Genomic DNA, 21,164 nt, shown 5'->3' on the forward strand with positions numbered 1-21,164 from the left:
CCCCCCACACACACACACTTCTCTCCTCCTTTTCCCTCTCCCCTTAATAGTCTCCATTACATTTTTAATTTAAAAAGAAACCTTTGATCTTAGCCTTTATATCACTCTGTTACTTGAGATGTAATATTCTATTAGTTTTTTCTCTACCTCAATCAGTCTCTCCCTTTATCTAAGGTCTCCCTGTTCCTTCGTTTCTTTATACCTTTTCCATGGTTTCCTAATATCTTCCCATTGAGAGTCTCGTTCATTAATATGTGCCGTTAGTTCTTCGTATCTCTGAATCTTACTTAATTCCTCTTCCCATCCTAATCGAGGGATTAGTATTCTTGCTGCTGCTATAAAAAATCTAAGAAGATCCTTTTTGTTTCTAGATATTGAACCTGGGAATATTAAAAGAAGAGCTATTTTAGGTGATGGAACCTCTCCCGCTCCTATTACTTGATTGTATGTTTCAAAAACCTGTTCCCAAAAAGGCATTATATGTTCGCAACTCCACCATACATGGAGATATGTTCCTTCCGCCCTTCCACATCTCCAACATATTGGTGAATTTAATGGGGACATTCTATGTAGTAAAGTTGGACATCTATACCATCTAGATAGTATCTTATATCCTTTTTCTTGATGTAAAGAGGCAATAGATGTCTTATGAGTTAGAAAAAAATATTTTTGCATTTCCTCATTTGTTAATGGAGTTTGTAAATCTTTCTCCCATGCTAGCATGAAGTAAGACCTTACTGGGAATCGTGCTTTCATTATATTATGATACAGTATGGAGATCACATGGGTTACTCTCTTCTTCTGGCAGCAAAGGTTTTCAAACCAATTTATTGGTCTGTGTAACGATGCTGTCTCCTGTAAACTATCATATAGGGCTCTAAGTTGAAAATACTTAAGCCATAAACTATGTTCATGCGTTCGTGCAGGCAGTAGAGATATCATTGATTTCAAATGTGTTGATGTAAGGGCCTCCATTATAGGTGAAGGTGAACTCCTGGTCCATTGAAAAAATTGCCTGATTACCTCCCCTGGTTTAAATATTGGATTTCCCATGATAGGAGTCATGGGACCCACGATAGTTGAGATACGAATTTCTTTTACCATATAATCCCACACTTTTAGAAGAGGAGGTATACAGAAGGGCGAGAGCTAATCTCTGAGGTCTCATATCTGGTTTTATCCATGGTATAGAATATGGAAGAGTAGGAGAAATCTCTTTCTCTAAGTCAACCCGTAGCTTATTCCCATCATTGAATTTTTGGTCCAATATATGGGCTATTAACGTAGAATAGTAATATGTTCTCAAATCTGGGAGAGCCAACCCCCTTCTTCTTTCTTTCTTATAAGGCAATTTGCGACAATTTTTGCATATATCTTATGATCTACATTAATTAAAGATATTGGCCTATAATTCTGACATTGAGTCAGATCTTTATTTGGTTTAGGCAAAACCACAATATGGGCTTCTTGGGACTGAACAGTAAAGGGACAATCTATAGAAATGGAGTTATATATAATCTTCAATATTGGGGCCAGTTCGTCCTTAAACTTTTTATAAAACATATCTGTATATCCATCTGGACCCGGGCTTTTCCCCTTGGGAAGGGCTTTAATTGTGGTATTTATTTCTTCCACCGTAATTGGTAGTTCTAATGTCTCTGCATCCTCCACCGATATCCTCGGTAGAGGAGTGTCTTCAATATATGTTGCTGCCCCCGATACTGTACCAAGCTCCCCTAGTGATATCTCTTTTTCTCTTTCTAGATTATAAAGTTCAGTATAATAAGCCTGAAACTCCTGAGCTATATGGTCAGTGCGATGGACTATACGTTCTCCTTTCCCTTGTATTTTTTAAACGAAAGTACGTGTGATCTGTCCCTTTATTGATCTAGTTTATAATCTACCCCCTTTATCTCCCTGTTCATAGAATGATCGTCGGATTGCCTCCCTGTACTTTAAATATTTTTGATCTAATAAGGACTTAAGCTCTAAGCGTTTCTGTACCAGGGCATAAAATATGTCATTCGTCGTATCTATTTTATGCTTACTTTCTAAGTCTGATATGTACTGTAACAAAATCGCCACCTTTTTTTCCTGGGCTTTCTTCATCCCAGTAGCGTGAGAAATAAATACTCCCCTTATCACACATTTAAGTGCTTCCCACTTAATCGGGATAGCCGTAGTATCAAATTCATGATTCGTTTTAAAGGTAGAGATTGACTCCTTTATAGCAAGCACCGTCTTTTCGTCTCTAAGTAATGTTTAATTTAATCTCCATGTAAACCCTCTGAAAGGTTGGTCTTCAATATGTAGATCCAAAGTAATTGGATGATGATCTGACCAAATTTGTCTATCAATAGTAGCTCTTGGTTCCCAGTGGAGAGAATGGTGAGAGATCAGGAAGTAATCTATGCGACTATTAGATTTATGTGGTTGGGAATTGAATGTATAATCCCTTGTCTTCGGGTGCAAGATTCTCCAAATATGGGAGGAGCTTGCTGATGGAAGCGCGCGGTCTCGCGGCACGCGGACGTGCTGAGAGCTAGTCCCGATATGGGACCCCGGACATCATAGACGGCCAGGATAAAAAAAGCAAAAGCGCAGGAGAAGAAACCGTCGGTGGCTTGATCGCTGAGACACGACATAGAAACTTTCTTTTCTGGATCTAATGTTCCCAAATCTACAAGGGAAGAGGGTAAGATGGCATCCTCACGAGGAACCTCTCCTAATAGATCTGGAACTTCCTCACATCTATCTGGAACGACAGAGTCTTACCCAAGGTATGGAGTGCAGGTAGTGCATGAAAATATACATGTTTCATCTGAAGAAGATCAAGAATCAGGTAATACCTCTATGGACCCTAACCTGTTATTAGAGCAACTACCCTCCAAACGTTACATAGTTACATAGTATTTGAGGTTGAATAAAGACATTAGTCCATCAAGTCCAACCTATTAGGATCTCATTCTAGGAGTACCTGTACCCCTGTATATTACGGTCCCTTAAGAAATCGTCCAAAAGTTTCTTGAACAATTCCACATTATTTGCTGAAATCACCGCCTGTGGCAGTGAGTTCCAGACCCTAACTGATCTTACTGTGAAGAACCCCCTTCGCCCCTTGTGCTGGAATTTTTTTTCCACCAATTTTAGGTGGTGGCCTCTAGTTTTTGTAATGGAGTTAATTTTAAACAGTTTATCGCTAATGTTGCTACCACCATTGAACATTTTGTACATGGAGATCATATCCCCCCTTAATCTCCTCACCTCCAATGTGAACATGTTTAAATTTAGTAGCCTTGTCTCGTAGCTCTGGTCCTCCATACCCCTAATTAGTTTGGTTGCCCTCCGCTGGACTTTTTCCAACTCAAGGACATCTTTTCTTAGTACTGGTGACCAGAACTGGACCGCGTACTCCAGATGAGGTCGAACCAATGATCTATAAAGTGGCAAAATTATAGACTTGTCCCTGCAATACATCCCCTTTTTAATACAGGACAAGACCCTGCTAGCTTTGTTTACAGCAGCCTGGCACTGCAAGCTACCTTTCAGTTTGTGGTCTACAATGACCCCCAAATCCTTCTCCATTTCTGCCCTCCATTTCTGACTTCCCATAATTGTATAACCCATTTGTTTATTTTTAATTCCAAAGTGCATTACTTTGCATTTATCGACATTAAACCTCATCTGCCACATTAATGCCCACTCCCCTATTTTATCCAGGTCCTCCTGTAATGTTATAATGTCTAAGTCCGTGTCTATTACCCTCCCAATTTTGCTGTCATCCGCAAACACGGAAATATCGCTGTTAACACCCTCCCCGGGCTTATATGGAATATATGTTTAAAAGATTTGAACATATACATAAGCAATGTTGCTGGGCTACATGAAGCAATACAGGGGGTTCATGAACGGTTAGATAAAATAGATATATATCAGGGACTGTGCCATACTGCGATTGAGGAATTGCAAACTGCAGTCAAAGGACAATATACATGTATACAATCAATGTGGCTACATATGGATGATCTGGAAAATCGCAATAGGAGGAATAATGTCAGAATTAGAGGCCTCCCTGAGACTGAAGTGGCAACTGAGTTGGAAACAACTGTGAGAGACATATTCAATTCTATACTTGATCGCACTGCACAGGATCCAATTGAAATTGATAGGGTGCATAGAGTTCCAGGGACTTATAATCCCTCTATGAAACAAGCAAGGGATACTGTATGCTGTATTAATTTTTTCAGAATAAAAGAGGAGATATTAAACAAGGCCAGAGAGAAGGGTACTATTGACTTTGGGGAGGCCACAATCAACTTATACCCGGATCTGTCTGCATGAACTTTGGCCCGACGTAAGGCTTTACGCCCCCTTACTACCCTTCTTAGAGAAGGCAACATACCCTATAGATGGGGGTATCCCTTTCAACGAATGGCCCGGAAAATGGAAAAGCTGTTATCCTTCGATCACCAGATGACATGGAGGCCTTTTGGGGATTCCTACAGTTGAACTTAGAATTTGGCCTGACACACCTATTTCCTTGATATCTTCAGTACCTAAGCTATCTCAATGGACAGAAGCTCATGTCTCTAGGGGAAAAAATAACAATAAGAAGTAGAATGTTTGCAGAAGGGGGGGGGGTATAAGTAAGAGGAACAGAAGCAACCGGATATTTATTTGTGATTATTATGCACTGGTATTTATTGATATATCTATTGACATTGACATAGGTATCCTGAGTCTGATATATATTGATATGTGGAAAGAAAAGGAGGCAAGTTTGGTGTGTTAGAGTCTCTGCAATTATTTTCCTTTGTATTATGAATGGAGGAGAGGGAGGCTGGAGAGGGGGGTGGGGGGGAGCGGAGGAATGGGGATAGGAAGACATATGGGGTAACGATAGTAAGATATATGGTGATATGTCTCACTAGGATAAGGTGTTAATATGTTTTGCACATAATGGAATAAATGAACATTGATGTGATGAAAAGGGGCAAGGGGAAACAAATGAACAAATGATACACAAGGCATCATGAGGAACAGGTGCTCTAATATAATTAATAGGAGAAGTAGGGAGTATAATTCACGGGGGAATTAAGGAAGAGAGGGTAGGGAAGCGGGGTAGAGGAAGGAAGGGGTGGGATGAACGGGAGGGAAGAATTATGACACATTTAAGAATCAAGAACACACAATTTAGGTGAAGAGATAATACGCCCCAAGGATCACATTTTGGTAAAAGACACAAAAAGGGAGTTAAAAAATAGGGGGGGGATTAGATGGTGGTCCTTTCTTCTTTTTTTTTTTTTTTCCTTCTCTTCCCTTCTCCTCCTCTACTCTCTAAGACTCTGTTCTGAGGGATGGAGGCTGACATATAATTAAAGACAAAATACATGATAATGATCGAGGAATTGAAACAACCACTAACGAAATATGATATGGATTAAATGTCCGGGTTAGCTCAAGGCAAAGATGCGCCGCAATTGGTATTCTTACACCCAATAGGGTGCACAGTTGGACACTACACAGGTCCAACTGTATATAGGGGACAAAGAATGTCCAAATACTTAGGGGTTGGACCTAGGGGAAAGGAAGGGAGGGATAGGAAGGGAGGGATAGGAAGGGAGGGATAGGAAGGGAGGGAAGCTCAACCCAGAATAAGACATCTGATATACATGTCAAGCAAATCACTAGTGTTGCACCGAAATAGAATTTTCAGACCGGAACTCAAAATAAAAAATTTGTCGGGCCTTTACTGTTAGGGGCTTTAGGGAAATATCAGGGGTCTAAACAGACCCTTAATATTTCCCTTTTGAAATAGAAAAAGAGATTGAGGACACAGAGTCCTAAATCTATTTTTCTAAAGCCCCTGTTATGGATGAACAGGAAGCCTCTAGCCTCTATACTAAGTGTTCCTGTCCATTTGTAAACTGTGTATATAGTATGAGTTACCATGTCCACAATCATGAATGAACAGGAAGTGATGCAGAACACTTCCTGTTCATTCAAAACTGTGGACACAGTAAATATACTATGTCCTCAGTTATTTATAAACACTCAGCAATCAGCTGATTGCTGAGTGTTTGTATACCACTCTCCATCCTGACTCGCCGGTCACAGGAGGTCAAGCGGGGCGTTGCGGGAGGAGAGCTCGGTCTGAATGACAGTGCTTTCTTCCCTGCCCCACTCAGTCTCCTAAAAGATTCTCTCCTCTCCACTGGGCGCTGCTCTGTGTCCCCAATGATCCCCATGGCCTCTGCCGACACAGGCGGGGGGATTAGAGGGGACACATGGGGAGCGGGGAGGAGAGAAACTAGAGAGGCACAACATTTTCATCCACAAAAATATATTTCGGCATTTTGCCCAGAGTACCATTTTTGGCCAAAATGTTTGGAGGCCGAAATTTCGGTGCATCCCTACAATTCACCACAATTTCCAATTAAATCTTGGACTACATGAATTTCTATACCCAACTTTATCAGAAAACCTGTGTTTTTCTGCTAAGGTAAAATGATGCTTCGCTTTGCAAATTTAATTGTCCTTTGTCATTCCCTCTACAGTTTGAATTAGTAGTTTACAGTGATTAGCTGGTATAACTGCTGGTAACCTTATATGCTGACTTGCTTTCTCCAGTTTTATTACTGCTCACAGCATGGTGCCTTATATTGCTGTTTGTATTACCTCAGCCACACTGAGTGCCTAACTGCAAAAAAGAGCTTGGCTTCAAGTGGACTCGAATGTTGTTTTACTCAGGTGTTCTATTAATCTATATTTATCCATACCAACAAGACTGTTAATATTTTAGTATAGGCCCGTTTTATCCAGTACTATTTACTCTTCAATATTTAATTACAGGTCCATTTTATCTAGTACTATTTACTCTTCAATATTTGACTATGGGTCCATTTTATCCAGTACTATTTACTCGTCAATATTTGAGTATAGGTCCTTTTATCCAGTACCATTTACTATTCAATATTTGACTATGGGTCCATTTGATCTGGAACTCTTTACTCTTTAATATTTGAATATAGGTCCATTTTATCCAGTACAAATACTATTCAATATTTGACTATAGGTCCATTTTATCCAGTACAATTACTCTTCAATATTTGAGTACAGGTCCATTTTATCCTGTGCTATGTACTCTTAAATATTTGAGCAACTATATTGGCACCAAAAAAATCAAATTAAAAGGTTACCTTGTCATAGTTTGTTGTGATCAATGGAGACATCCCATCGCACACCTAACAAGTATGTGGTTATCACATTGCCTGATGAAGGAACTCTGTGTGGTCCTGAAATTTCACCTTTTGCCTGTGATTTCATAATCAACCAACCTCAATAAAGATTTTTGATGATAAAAATTTTGGTGTGCTGGTGACTTACTCTCTATAGTTTGTCGTGAGCGATGTAGTGTTTTGATCACTCATCAAACCAACTCTAGTATAGTCTATCAATGTATTTAACAGTATAATCTATATGTGAATTTTATCAGTGTACTATGTGATCATAGTCTTCACATCTGTCAGTACAGAAATGTCCAAAGTACACGCACAGAAACTGTTTATAGTTCTCTAGGAAGAAAAGAAAAAATGTAACCTTGTTTTTCTTTCCTTGGCTCTGCAAATCTTTCCAAACATGGATGTGTGAGCTCTTTTATAGTTCAGACTTTTTTTTGCCCTTGGGATCACCAAGTTTGGTGAAGAATATGTTTCATTATCAAATGTCACAAGTGACAACACTTTATTATGTAAGCCATCTGTGACAGCGAGGGACGGCCACATATATCTATGAGCTCATTCTGTTCAAACTGCTAGTCAGACAGTCATATACGAAGTGTAATGTGAGCAGTCACCGTGGCTTCTCCTGCCCATTCACGCCTCCCAGTCCTAGACCAAGAGCCCATCAGCTCCTTTTACAGGATGTAGAGTATACACAGCAGCCATCTTTGAAGTGGCCAGCTCCTGTGTAAATAACTTGTGACTCTGTAGAAGTGGAATTACTAGTCTAAATGCAAGGTCTGATTTATCCAGGAAGTACATACCAAGTGGTCACCTCCTATGTAAATGACTTGTGACTCTGTAGAAGTGGAATTACTAGTCTAACTCTATATGCATGGTCTGGTCTGGTCTATCCAGAAAGGGTGCACTGTACCAGGGCTCCTACCTCTATGGTATAGACGTATTCAAGTCATAGATGTCTATAGGACGGATGAAAGTGTAGGTGCAATCCAACTGCTGAAAATCACTAATCTGTGTATTCTTAAAAGCTATATTCTGGGCACAAAAACATTAATTGAAATATTTTCATTAGTAGCCACAAAGGATATAAAACTACTTTCTTTACACCAAACACCTTGGAATTATCACTGTGCATCATCATCATCATAGACTTTTAGGGATGAGCTCAGGTTCAGACCGAACCCGAGAGGATCTCCTCTGGAACCTTTTGTGATGCCCAATCAGCTGTGGGCAGGGAATTCCCCACCCGCAGCTTTACGTAAGCAAAGCATTGACATCATTGAACTCATATGGCTACATGGTAAATGGCATTTGCCTAAAGTGGCTATGTGGCCATATAAGGTGATTGAGGTCAGCACAAGCATCCCGCTCCTTTGTTTACATGCAGCTGTAGGGTGAGGAATGCCTCAGCCCGCCGCTGGTTGGGTTGAAGTGCCCATGGCACTTCCTTGTTTGGAAGAGCTCAGGTTTGACCAAGCTCATCCCTATAGACCAGCGGTCGCCAACCAGTGGTCCACGAGAAAATTTTGGTGGTCCCCGGGCCACTCTGATGCCATGCAGGCTGGGCAGTCATTGAAGCGGCACGGAGGTTCCGGGGCTGCCTCTCACTGACTCAAGCAGCGGCTGTCACAAGGAATGCGTGGCTCTCAGTACAGTGCGGGCTCTACAGGAGGCGGGGCATCTCGTCAGTACCCAGACTGAGCAGGCTGCGGGACATAAAAAAAGTGGGGAGGAACCAGGTAATAGTGGCTCAGTTTAGGGGAAGGGGAGGCACGGGGGTGGTTGGGGGCAGTGCTGAAGCTATGGGGGGCATGTGTCCCAGGCAGGGAGAGTGGCAGATTCGATAGGGGGGGAAACAATTAATATTATTACTGGGCCGGGGCGGGCGGCACCGCTCCCTTCACCAGGCACACTCCCTTCACCAGGCACGCTCCTGCAGGCACACCTGCACCTATGTATGTATTTGTATATATACTGTATGTATATATAGATATATTCTCATATTTTTTGTTTCCTCATATATAAATATATTCTCAAATGTGTGTGTGTGTGTGTATATATAGAAAAAAATCATATTAGTGGTCCGCGGGATTTAAAATTATGAATTTAGTGGTCCATGAGCTCCGAAAGGTTGGCGACCGCTGCAATATAGACTATGCAGATAGACTATGTAAAGAAGCCACTGCTCCAAACTCGCTCCCGTGATGGACTACAATCTCACCTTTAGTTTACTAATTTGTACTGACATTATAGTCATAATGGGAGCGAGCTTGGAGCGGTGGCTACTTTACAACACCCACAGGGACCATGGCGAACAAAAGTAGCCACCCCCCAGAAGGAAGGACAGTGTCAGCACCAATTCAGAGATGATTTGAGGATCTACAGCTGAGTGATACACAAATAAGACACATTTTTGTTACTAGTTAAGGCACTTGAATGCATTTTTAAGATTTATCTCCAGAGTTTAGTGTCACTTTAAGTATTGAATATAAGATGATTTCATGTCACCATGAGAACTGAACGTTGATATGATTTTTAGTGAAAGGTGGTAAAGGTCCACTTTAAGATCTTTTCATGAACATGCATGCTGGAATCTCCTGAATGCTTATAGAAAGGAGAAATAGGAACAAGAAAAAAAGCCTGAAACTTTATTATTATTACATAGGATTTATATAGCACCAACAGTTTGTGCAGCGCTTTACAATATAAGGAAGACATTACAAATACAATACAATTCAAGACAAGATGGTAAGGAGGGCCCTGCCCCTGAGGGCTTACAATCTAAAAGGGAGGGAGAAGTGATACATGAGGAGGTAGCTGTGTGGGGATGAATTGTTTCCCCAGAGTTTCCCCTCTGTTTCCCCAGAGTTGTGGATGGCTTTATAAGTGACTGTTAATATTTGGAATTTTATCCTCTGGGCGAGTGGAAGCCAGTGGAGGGATTGGCAGAGGGGGGTTGCAGACACTGAGCGGTTGGTTAGGTGAATGAGTCTAGCAGCTGTATTCATGATAGACTGAAGGGGGGATATCCTGTGTAGTGGAAGGCCAATGAGGAGGGAGTCAAGACGAGATATAATAAGGGAGTGGATGAGTCATTTTGAGGTCTCATTGGTGAGGAAGGGTCGTATTTTGGAGATGTTACGAAGGTGAAGGCGGCAGGATTTGGATAGTGATTGGATGTGGGGAAGAAATGTGAGGTCCGTGTCAAGGATGACACCTAGGACCTTGGCATGGGAGGAGGGTTGGATAGTTGTGTTATTAATCTCAACCGAAATGTTGGGGGAAGGTGTATGGGCGGGAGGAAATATCATGAGCTCGGTTTTTGAAAGATTGAGTTTTAGGAAGTGTTGTGACATCCAGACGGATATGTCAGTTAATAGATTAGTGACACGCAAGGACACTGAGGGGGTGAGATGTGGAAAGATAAATTTGAGTGTCATCGGCATAGAGATGGTATTGGAAGCCATGTGAGGTTATTAGTTGACCAAGAGAGGAGGTGTAGATAGAGAAGAGAAGGGGTCCAAGGACAGAGCCTTGGGGGACCCCTGCAGAAAGAGGAAGAGGAGGGGAGGAGTTAGATTTGTAGGTGACACTAAAGGAGCGCTTAGACAGTTAGGAGGAGAACCATGAGAGGGCAGAGTCTTGTAGGCCAAGCGAGTGGAGTTTTTTTGAGGAGCAGCGGGTGGTCAACAGTGTCAAAAGCAGCAGAAAGGTCTAATAGCAAGAGTAAGAAATAGTAGTAGCCGTTGTTTGTAGCAGTGAATAGGTCATTGGTGAGTTTTAGGTGGGCTGTTTCAGTGGAGTGTAGGGGGCGAAAGCTGGACTAAAACGGGTCCAAAAGGTTGTTATTAGTGAGGTGGCGACTCAGGCAGTTGTAGATAAGGCGTTCTAGTAGTTTAGAGTTGAATGGGAGTAAGGAGATAGTTCTGAAATTATTGAGATTGGTAGGGACCAGTGAGGGTTTTTCGGGTATTGGGGGGACTTGTGCATGTTTCAGAGGGGAAGGAAAGATGCCCGTAGAGAGTGAACGATTGAAAATGTGAGTAAGAGAGTGTAGGATAGAGCAAGAGGGTGTCCGAAGTAGTTTTGAGGGAACAGGGTATAGGGGGCAAGTGGTGAGGTGGGTGTCAGAGAGAAGCTTTGTAACCTACTCTGTGGTGACAGAGTCAGAAGAGGAAAGTAACAAGTGTGATGGTGGGTCTGGTACATTAATAGGGGAAGTTGATTGGACAGTGGTGATCTGATCCCGAATTGTATCTATTTTGTTTCTGAAATGAATGGCAATGTTCTTGGCAGTGAGTGAGTTAGCGGGTGGTGGCGGTGAAACCAGCTTTATCTATAACATGGATTCAGCATGAGAAATCTCCCTTTCCTCTGAAAATGGTCCTCTAAGGATGTCTGAGGCAGTCTGCTGATGCCCACAGCTATGAAGACTTTCAAGATGTCATGTTTTGTGGTCTATTCACTGAATGATCTAGGCTCCATTGACAAGGGATGATCTGGGATCCCTGCAGCAAGAAGCTATGAATTGCTGCGGCAGAAATCCCAGGTGTCCCTGTTCAAATGCGGCCTCAGTACCCTATGAAGGTAATGACAGGGTGACAGCGGCCACATCTGTCAGCAGCAGCCCATGTGTAACCGCACATGGTATGATTACATGCAGTTTAAAATAGACGATTGTCACTGGACGCATGTATCCCATCAATAAAAAAAAATCTGCTTTTTTATATTACAAAGGGGGAAGGTTGCAGTGGGGACAAGTTTGTTAAGGCCTGGTACACACTTTGGCGTTCTGTTGAAGCACGCCAAAAGTGTGTCATGTTTGTACCATGGTGTGTGTTCAAAATTTCCATTAGCAGTTTTACTTGTTAATGGCACCCCACACGCAAATGGGAAAAGCGCATCAAATGTGCACAAACAGTGGTCACAAAAACGTGGGAAGCTTCTAGCTGAAAGTGTTGCATGAGCTCCTTTGCCGCGTTTGTTGTGCATGCAGCAGCTCATTGCAATAAATAGGATGAAGCACGGAAACTGCGTCAAAAACGCTCACGAACGCGTGTCCATGTACTGCCAAGTGTGAACCAGGCCTTAAGGATATGAGAAGGCATTCTGTAATCCACATCAGGTGCGAGCAGCCTATGGTGACAACGTTGCTCCTCAACAGATACAGTACATTGAGCGTTGTCACCCTACAACAAGACGTGTTATACTGGCAGGATCACCAGGTTAAAATGAATGAAAAAAAAATAATGCAGCCAACACAACTGAGCTCTGGTTAGCTGTAATATATTACAGTATTGGTATTGGTCTTGGGTTTAGATTCACTTTTATTTTCACTGCAGGTGCTTATAGCTTGCATTAGAATTTAAAAAATAAAATAAAATTATATATATAATTTTTTTTAATACGTTGTTTACACCTAGAGACGAATTCTGCCCTCCAGCTTAGCATGCAGCCTTTGCATTATACGGCGAAAAAAAACCCCCACATTTGCCCTTAGCAAAGATGGCGCCGGCTGTATCCCCGCCCCCCTGTATCGTGAGCGCGCCTGCCAGACTGAGCGAGCTTGTAGCTGGAGGCGGCCAGGAGGGAGCGGGCTGGAGCTCCAGCGGAGGAGCGTTCATTGTTGACCATATATAGTCATAGGCACAGGGAGACATCGCAGCTGTGAGCTCGGCTTTGGCTTCCGGGTTTGAATTGCGGGGCGGCTGATAGAGAGCTGGCAGTACTGACACTGTGCGGACCGGGCTCAGCACGCAGGAAAGATGCCTTACGAAAGCAGTAAGTGAGCCGGAGATGGAGCTGGGGATACAGGACACCCCACTGACATGTACTGGGGGGGGGAGGCCTGGCTGTCAGTCAGTCAGTCACACGTCAGTCAGTCACACGTCAGTCAGCTGTGGTCGGCCACTTCCACACCCTGCCCCAGGCTTTGCCAACCTGATTGATTTCCTGCTGGGGAACTACAAGTCCCAGGATACAGTGCATTGAGAGCTGTGTTCTGCACAGGCTGGAGAGCCACAGGTTGCCTGGCCTCATTCATTCCTGGATCCTGCCTGGCACCGCTCATACATTGCTGTGTGCAGAATCCCAGATCATGTGCTGGTGCTTCATAGGCTGCTTGAACATGCTGGGGCTTGTATGTTCTCCAGCAGAGGGCTTGTATGTTCTCCAGCAGAGCACCTTCATGTGCTGGGGCTTGTATGTTCTCCAACAGCAGAGGACCGTCATGTGCTGGGGTGTGTATGTTCTCCAGCGGCAGAGGACCTACATGTGCTGGGGCTTGTATGTTCTCCAGCGGCAGAGGACCTACATGTCCAGGGGCTTGTATGTTCTCCAGCGGCAGAGGACCTACATGTCCAGGGGTTTGTATTTTCTCCAGCGGCAGAGGACCTACATGTCCAGGGGTTTGTATGTTCTCCAGCGGCAGAGGACCTACATGTCCAGGGGTTTGTATGTTAACCAGCGGCAGAGGACCTACATGTCCAGGGGTTTGTATGTTCTACAGCGGCAGAGGACCTACATGTGCTGGGGCTTGTATGTTTATCAGTGGCAGAGGATTTACATGTCCTGGGGCCTGTTTGCTCTCCAGCGGCAGGGGACCTTTATGTGCAGGGACTTGTGTGTTGTCCAGCGGCAGGGGACCTTTATGTGCAGGGACTTGTGTGTTGTCCAGCGGCAGGGGACCTTTATGTGCAGGGACTTGTGTGTTGTCCAGCGGCAGGGGACCTTTATGTGCAGGGACTTGTGTGTTCTCCAGCGGCAGAGAACCCACATGTCCTGCATCTTCTACAGTGGCATTGGACCTACTTGCGCTGTTAATGTTTTTAACACGTTTTGAGACACATTTCATGGCAATATGTGATTCCACTTGTCCTCATGGCTGCCTGTGAGGATGACTGCCACCTCCACAGCTCCCAGTTTTATGCCAGGAATGGTTTGTGCAGCTCACACTTATGGCAAGCAGACATAGAGGCCCATTCATTGTAGACTGGAGCCGTGTGCATGCATTGGGTGATGTCTTGCATTGTAAACAACATTCTCTGTAGCAGAAAGCTTCCAGCAAGCTAGTATATTGCTGTTATATGAGCCCGCATGCCACAAGTTATACTAGCAACCCATCCACAGAGGTATTTATTAGGTAAATGACAAATACGTGGTCGGGACAATCGTGTTATCGGTGATGGGACACGTATGAGATTTTCTGGTCCTGTTGAATGATTTGTTGGTATGCCGGCAGCATTTCCTTGCATGCAGCACCCCCTGCTCGGTTCAGTCAGCTCTGCTAAGCAATGTATGTGCCTTGCATCTATAAATATTCCATGCAGGGCTACAAATGCTGTGTGTTTTATAGGAAGCAACCTCGCCCTGTTTCTCCACACCCGTCTGCTGCAGTGCTGCCCCTGCACTGATTACACACACCGGCTCACTTGTCATTTAGTTTTACTTCCTTCAGCCCGTTGCAGCGTTGTATTCCCTCCCATTACACGTCTGGAGGCGATGGTTTCTGATCCACACCCTGCACCTCTTATCGACCTCACACTTTATTATAGGGCTCATGTGACTGGTGAAATGTCTTCTGCACTCAGATCTTTGTTATTGTAGAACAATAGTCCTAATTGCTTGTATTCTTGTGTTTTGGGCTGAGCATTATAGGGTGCAGCTATGAAGTTAGGGAAATGTCATTCATTCATTGAGACCCCATTCACACTGAGCGTTTTGTAGCGCGATTTCTGGAATGTTTCGTGAATGTAGCTCTTCCAATGCATTTCAATGGAGACGTTCACATCTCACAGCTCAATGTGGCCTGTAGCTTGTAGCTCATGCTTGTCGCTGGAACATGACCTATTTTTTGGCGGATTTTGTGCGATTTGGCCTAATAGACTTCAATGGTGTAGCTCAATGTAACACTTACCAGCGATATTGCGCTACAGAAGTGTCACTTTTGCACAGTAATATAAGCAAGAAGAGGAATTGTGTCACATCAAGACCGCTTTTGATTGGATACAGCTCAACGTAGCAGCTACGAAGTTCATGCCAAAAGTAGCGATACGTAGCGTGACAAAATGTGCACTGTAGCTCAATGTCTCTCAAAGGCACTCAAATATGTGCTGAAAAAGCTTTTCTTTGATGTAGTGTGAATGGGGTGTTATTTCCTTCTTCTGGGATAGGTAAACATGGTAACAATCTGAGACTTTGAGGATCATTTATGGAACTTAAGTCCTGTCACATGGGTGTTCTGTCAGCCCCTTTTTCTTGACCCCCCTGACTAGACGCTTCCAAAATGCAATGTATCCCAGTGGGCGGCTGGATGTAAATGGATGCACATCTGTTCTGTATGCAGGTCCGTACAGGTTTGTCGGAACAAACGCACTAAGTTTACGACCAGGTCCGTGTTTATAGGTTTCAGCAGATGTATACTGATATAAACGGATGCATGTACATTTACATCCTGATCTGTTCTTGTGCCTCAGGCCAAATACGTTTGCATCTGTGTCCGCTTTTGTGGACTTGAATGGATGTAAGTGACTATGAATGAACATGCATCATATTCAGGTGCATTGGACCGAACGCAATAAGTTTGCATGCAAGTCTGCTTTTACAGACTTGAACAGATATAAATGGACCTACATCCAGGTCTGTTCATACCGGACGCAATAAGTTTACGACCAGGTCTATACGTGTATACATGCTCATAGTGCACAGCCCAGCGACTTTGTATCCTGATCTGTAGTTGAAATATAATGGCCGTAGCATGCTTGCTGTGGACAAGATCTTCAGTTTCCTTGCATGTGTTTATTTATTTTTCCTCTAAACAAGCTTGTGTTGTCCTACTTTAACAGACCATTATGTGTGGACAGATATGGAATCTCTCCAGTAAGATCCAGTCAGCACGTCCATTGTATGTATGGACAGATATGGAATCTCTCCAGTAAGTTCCGGGCACCACGTCCATTGTATGTATGGAGAGATATGGAATCTCTCCAGTAAGTTCCGGACACCACGTCCATTGTATGTATGGACAGATATGGAATCTCTCCAGTAAGCTCCAGTCAGCACGTCCATTGTATGTATGGAGAGATATGGAATCTCTCCAGTAAGATCCAGTCAGCATGTCCATTGTATGTATGGAGAGATATGGAATCTCTCCAGTAAGATCCAGTCAGCACGTCCATTGTATGTATGGACAGATATGGAATATCTCCGGTAAGATCCGGGCACCACATCCATTGTATGTATGGACAGATAATGGATCTTTCTAGTAAGATCTGGGCACCTTGCCCAATCGGGTCATTCCTAGTAACATGCCTTTAATGTATACTTGCTAGAGCGCTGCCATTCCTGCCCATAATACTAGTCGCCTGGCTGTGTCTGGCCGCAGTCCTTGTCATAAATCTGGAAGCTGCATTGACATTTCTTATCTGTGTACTTCTTCTGGTCAGTGATTCACAAAGCTTTGCAGACAGAACATTAGCATGTTAGACCAGTTCCCCTATTAGAAAGTCATAAACAATAAAACCTACATATTTATCTCATGACTAGTTGAGGTAAAAGTGGGAGTGGAGTAGACCATGACACAAGAAAAAGCCGGCTAGCTAAAAATGTGCTTGAGCTGAGCTCCACTAACGAGCATATTCTGCTGCAACCTCCCCTTCCCTGCTGATTCCTTTCCTTATTCACTCACATGATCTATAAAGCCGGCACCATCTTGGCTTCCTCTTCTCTGAGGAATTGTATAGTCTACTGATATCACACATTCCTTAAAGCCGAACTCTGGGCAAATCAAATCTGAATATATTCCTCAATAGCCAGAAACAGTACAAATCAACTTTGTGTGCCAAATGCCTTTGGAGACCTAGATATGACATTGTCCTTGTGCTGTACATAACCTGCGCAGAGCTTTGGGAGGGACCCACTAGGCCTCATCCTATACAGATTGCATGTAGAAAACCGGGAGGGGCAGAAACCTGACCAGTCACCCTGCACAAGGAGAGCTACAGGGACTGGTCTGTATTAAAATAAACACTTTCAGAAAGTGTCGCGCAAGATTCCTGCGCAGATCTGGAAGAAATGCACAGAGCTCCCCAAGATTGAAGAATACACATGACTCTTGTATTTGGAAAATATTTGCTTATCCCAGAGTTCAGCTTTAATGCTGTGCTTGCAGTGCAATGGAATTCTTGCCTCATGTCTGTGTCACCCCGACATTGGGAATTCCAAGGTATGGCATGTGTAAGATGCTGAGCTTCCAGCTGCTGGACGTGTGTGTACAAGTAAGGGATCCAGAAAGATCACAAGGGTAAAGAATGCTTCTGCATTTCTTCACAGAAAAAAAGCTGAATCAGTAAGTAATAGGATGCTACTGCTGTATTCATGGCACAATAGCTCTGAGCTTACAGTTTTACTGCCTTTGTGTAACTTGTGCGCATAGCAAGTACAATTCATGGATCTTATTACTGATGATGGGTAGATGAGAACATTACAGCTTCAGCATCCACATCACAGTGAACTGGATAAACAGTAATAGGGGGCGGCATGATGGATGCAGGCCTGTGCAGCTCTTTATTTTCAGATATGCTAAAAAGCTAAGATTGTCATTAGGGATGTACAGATACCAGTTTTTCGGTGTCGCTGATGAGTACCGATAATTTTTTTTCAGTTAGTTGCCGATACCGAAAGTCCCATTAAGGAAGCCGGTCGGCCTGTAAATGACTCGCCACCCGGCTTCCCGATGGAGACCAGCTTTCTGGCTAATCAGGAAGGGCGGGTAATGACTCGCCGCCTGGCTTCCTGATTGGTCAGGAAGCCGGATGCGATGCTGATACTGAGCATTTGGGCGAGTACTCGTACTCGCCAAAATGCTCCCGATCCCTAGCCCGATACGGGAACTTCGGGTATCAGGAAGCTGGGCAGCGGGTCATTACACGCTGCCCGGCTTTCTTATTGGCCGGGAAGCCAGCTCAATGCTCCCTCGTCACCAGGGAGCATGAAGCCGGCTTTCTGGCCAATCAGGAAGGCAGGGGGTGGGTAATGACTCGCTTTCTGATGGTTGGAAAGGTGGCTCCATACTCCCTCGTCACTTGGTGATGAGGGAGCATGGAGCCGGCTTCCCGGCCAATCAGGAAGCCGGGCGGCGCGTTATTACCTGCCCCCCTCCCCCCCCGTGGCTTCCTGATTGACCAAAAAACGGCTTCATGCTCCCTGGTGACGATGGAGCATGGAGCTGGCTTCCTGCCAATCAGAAAGCTGGGCAGATTGTAATGACTCACTGCCCGGCTTCCTGATACCAGAAGTTCCTTAACCCCATTAAGAATCTTTGGGATGTGCTGGAGGAGACTTTACACAGTTGTCTGACTCTCCCATTATCACTACAAGATCTTGGTGAAAAATTAATGCAACTCTGGATGGATGTAAATGTTGTGACATTGCATAAACGTATCGAAATGATGCTGCTGTGAATGTGTGCCGCAATCAAAGCTAAAGGTGGCCCAATGGAATATTAGAGCGTGTGACTTTTAATTTTTTTTTTTTTTTTATTAGAGAAGTTTTCCAGCCTTGAGCGGATTTGTTCCACAACTGTTCAGTTATCGTTCGAAAGACCATTCGTGGAAGATTTCCAAATGCAGATCAAAGAGTGTATGGGCACCTTGTGTTGTAACCGCTCACGGGCAAGGCCCTCCTTACCCTCTTGCTTGATTTGTATTGTAACTGTAATGTCTTCCTTATATTGTAAAGTGCTGCGCAAACTTTTGGCGCTATATAAATCCTGTATAATGATAATATAATAATAAATCTCCCTAACGGGACACAGAATGCAAAAAATAAATATACCCCAAATGAGGCAGGCCAGATGCACTGCAGTGAACTAAGCATCTGCTGCGTGTAGGGCATCCCAAAATGAATGGGCTGCCCTATGCTGACGTGCAAGAAATGTGGCAAAATGCACCACAAGTTTACCTGTATGTTTTGTGTGAATGGGGGGCTAAAGTTTGATCTGCTTTTATTTTACCTTCCCTGGTTTCTCCTATTCCCCTCGTGAACATTATGCAATTATAAAAAAAAAAAAACCTTTCTATTTTCATCACATAACTTATTTTAGAACCAGTGAAATCATCACAGAGTGTCTATACAATGCAGGCAGATCATGGCTGGTGGCGGGGGCCAGTGGGGTGCTGGACCACATATGATGCTGAGCGCCTTAAAGAACTGAAATCCAAAGAAAGAAAGGGGGGTCACTATCTAATGCACATTGTAAGAAGTAGGGATGCACCGATACTAGTATCTGTGCCGATGCTGAGTATTTGGGCAAGTACTCGTAGTCTCTCCTAAATGCTCCGATGCCTAGCCCCATACTTCTGATATCAGGAAGCCGGGCAGCGCGTCATTACATGCTGCCCGGCTCCATGCTCTCTCGTCACTTGTGACGAGAGAGCATGGAGCCGGGCAGCATGTAATGACGCGCTGCCCGGCTTCCTGATTGGCCAGATTCCAGCCAATCAGGAAGCCGGGCAGCGCGTCATTACATGCTGCCCGGCTCCATGCTCTCTCGTCACTTGTGACGAGAGAGCATGGAGCCGGGCAGCATGTAATGACGCGCTGCCCGGCTTCCTGATTGGCCAGATTCCAGCCAATCAGGAAGCCGGGCAACGCGTCATTACACGCTGCCCGGCTTCCCAATTGGCCGGGGAGCCGGCTCCATGCTTTCTTGTTGCCTAGTGATGAGAAGCATGGGGACGGCTTCCCTGCTAATCGCGGAAGCCGGGTGGTGAGTCTTTACATGCCGCCTGGCTTCCTGAATGGTACTTCCGTTATTCGGTATCAGCGAGTACTGAAAAACAAATATCGGTACTTGATACCGAAATACCGGTATCAGTACATCCCTAATAAAAAGCTCACAAGTGGCCTTTTTTTTAGCAGTGAGTAAATAAATTCAGTACAGGAGAGGAGCCGGTACATCTGTACAAGACTGAAGGGAAGGCCAGAGTTCAGCTTTAGGATTCTGGATTGTATTCCCCACACTTGTATGTCCACTAATTTAGCATTGTAACTGAAGAAAGAGATGTATAGTGAACATTGAATGCATGATTCATATTTTAATGGACCATTCTTGTTTTTTCCTTCTTCGCAGAAAGTGTGTTTGCCAGCCTTCCTCAGATGGAAAGAGGAGTGGCAAAAGTTCTGGGCGGGGACCCGAAGGGCAAGAACTTTCTGTACACGAATGGGAAATGTGTTATCATCCGGAATATTGAGGTAAGGCGTCACTGGATGTGTATTTGACACTGCATCATCCTCTAAACATAGAGCTATGCCAGGGCTGCTCAGCCATCCCTCATTCATACAGTTCAGTCTGAGGGTGAGAACTAACCTAACCTGTCACAGCTTAAACACCAATAGGACTGCCTTTCAATATGGTGAAAAGTCCAACTCTGGCCAAAACAGTTTTTTCCGTCTTGGATACCATGGGAAAAAGTTAGACCTTTTGTAGGTTTTGTTGCTGTCTTTTTGACCTTGCTGGAGGTGATTATTTTTTTTATGTCGCTGTGATACAAGTGAATTGAGGGGAAGTGGTGTCACCCAGAGCAATAGAAAAATTGGCAGAGGTCCCAGTCCTTCCCTCACTCTGTCCACATTTGAAGCTTGGTGCACTTGTGTATAGAAAACACACTGAGTCAGGGGTAGACCACTCCGGCACTTGAGCTGTGGCTAAACAGAAAATCCCATCATGCCTCTGTGAGTCATGCCTGAGGCTGCCAGAGTCTTTCAATGCCTCATGGGATTTGTAGTTCCACAACAGCTGGAGTGCCGAGGTTGCCTAGCCATGCCAAAGGGATCTAGTTATAACAGCTTTCACCCAAGATCAACACATTTTACTTGGCTTTAGTGTCTGAATCTTAGGTGAAAGTAGTGTGAAAAAATAAAGAC

General features: G+C 44.0%; 1 protein-coding gene across 1 annotated transcript in view; it reads left to right on the plus strand.

The window, feature by feature from the left end:
• The first annotated feature begins 12,787 nt into the window (after window positions 1–12,787).
• The window catches only part of WDR1 (WD repeat domain 1), a 56,902-nt gene continuing 48,525 nt past the window's right edge, over window positions 12,788–21,164 (plus strand). Inside the window, 2 exon segments of the mRNA XM_018554258.1 lie at window positions 12,788–13,022; window positions 20,371–20,492. Coding sequence (XP_018409760.1) covers window positions 13,007–13,022; window positions 20,371–20,492 — 138 coding nt within the window. The 5' untranslated portion in view covers window positions 12,788–13,006.

Source organism: Nanorana parkeri, unplaced genomic scaffold, assembly GCF_000935625.1.
Source record: "Nanorana parkeri isolate BGI_ZX_2015 unplaced genomic scaffold, ASM93562v1 scaffold150, whole genome shotgun sequence".
NCBI classification, from domain to species: domain Eukaryota; kingdom Metazoa; phylum Chordata; class Amphibia; order Anura; family Dicroglossidae; genus Nanorana; species Nanorana parkeri.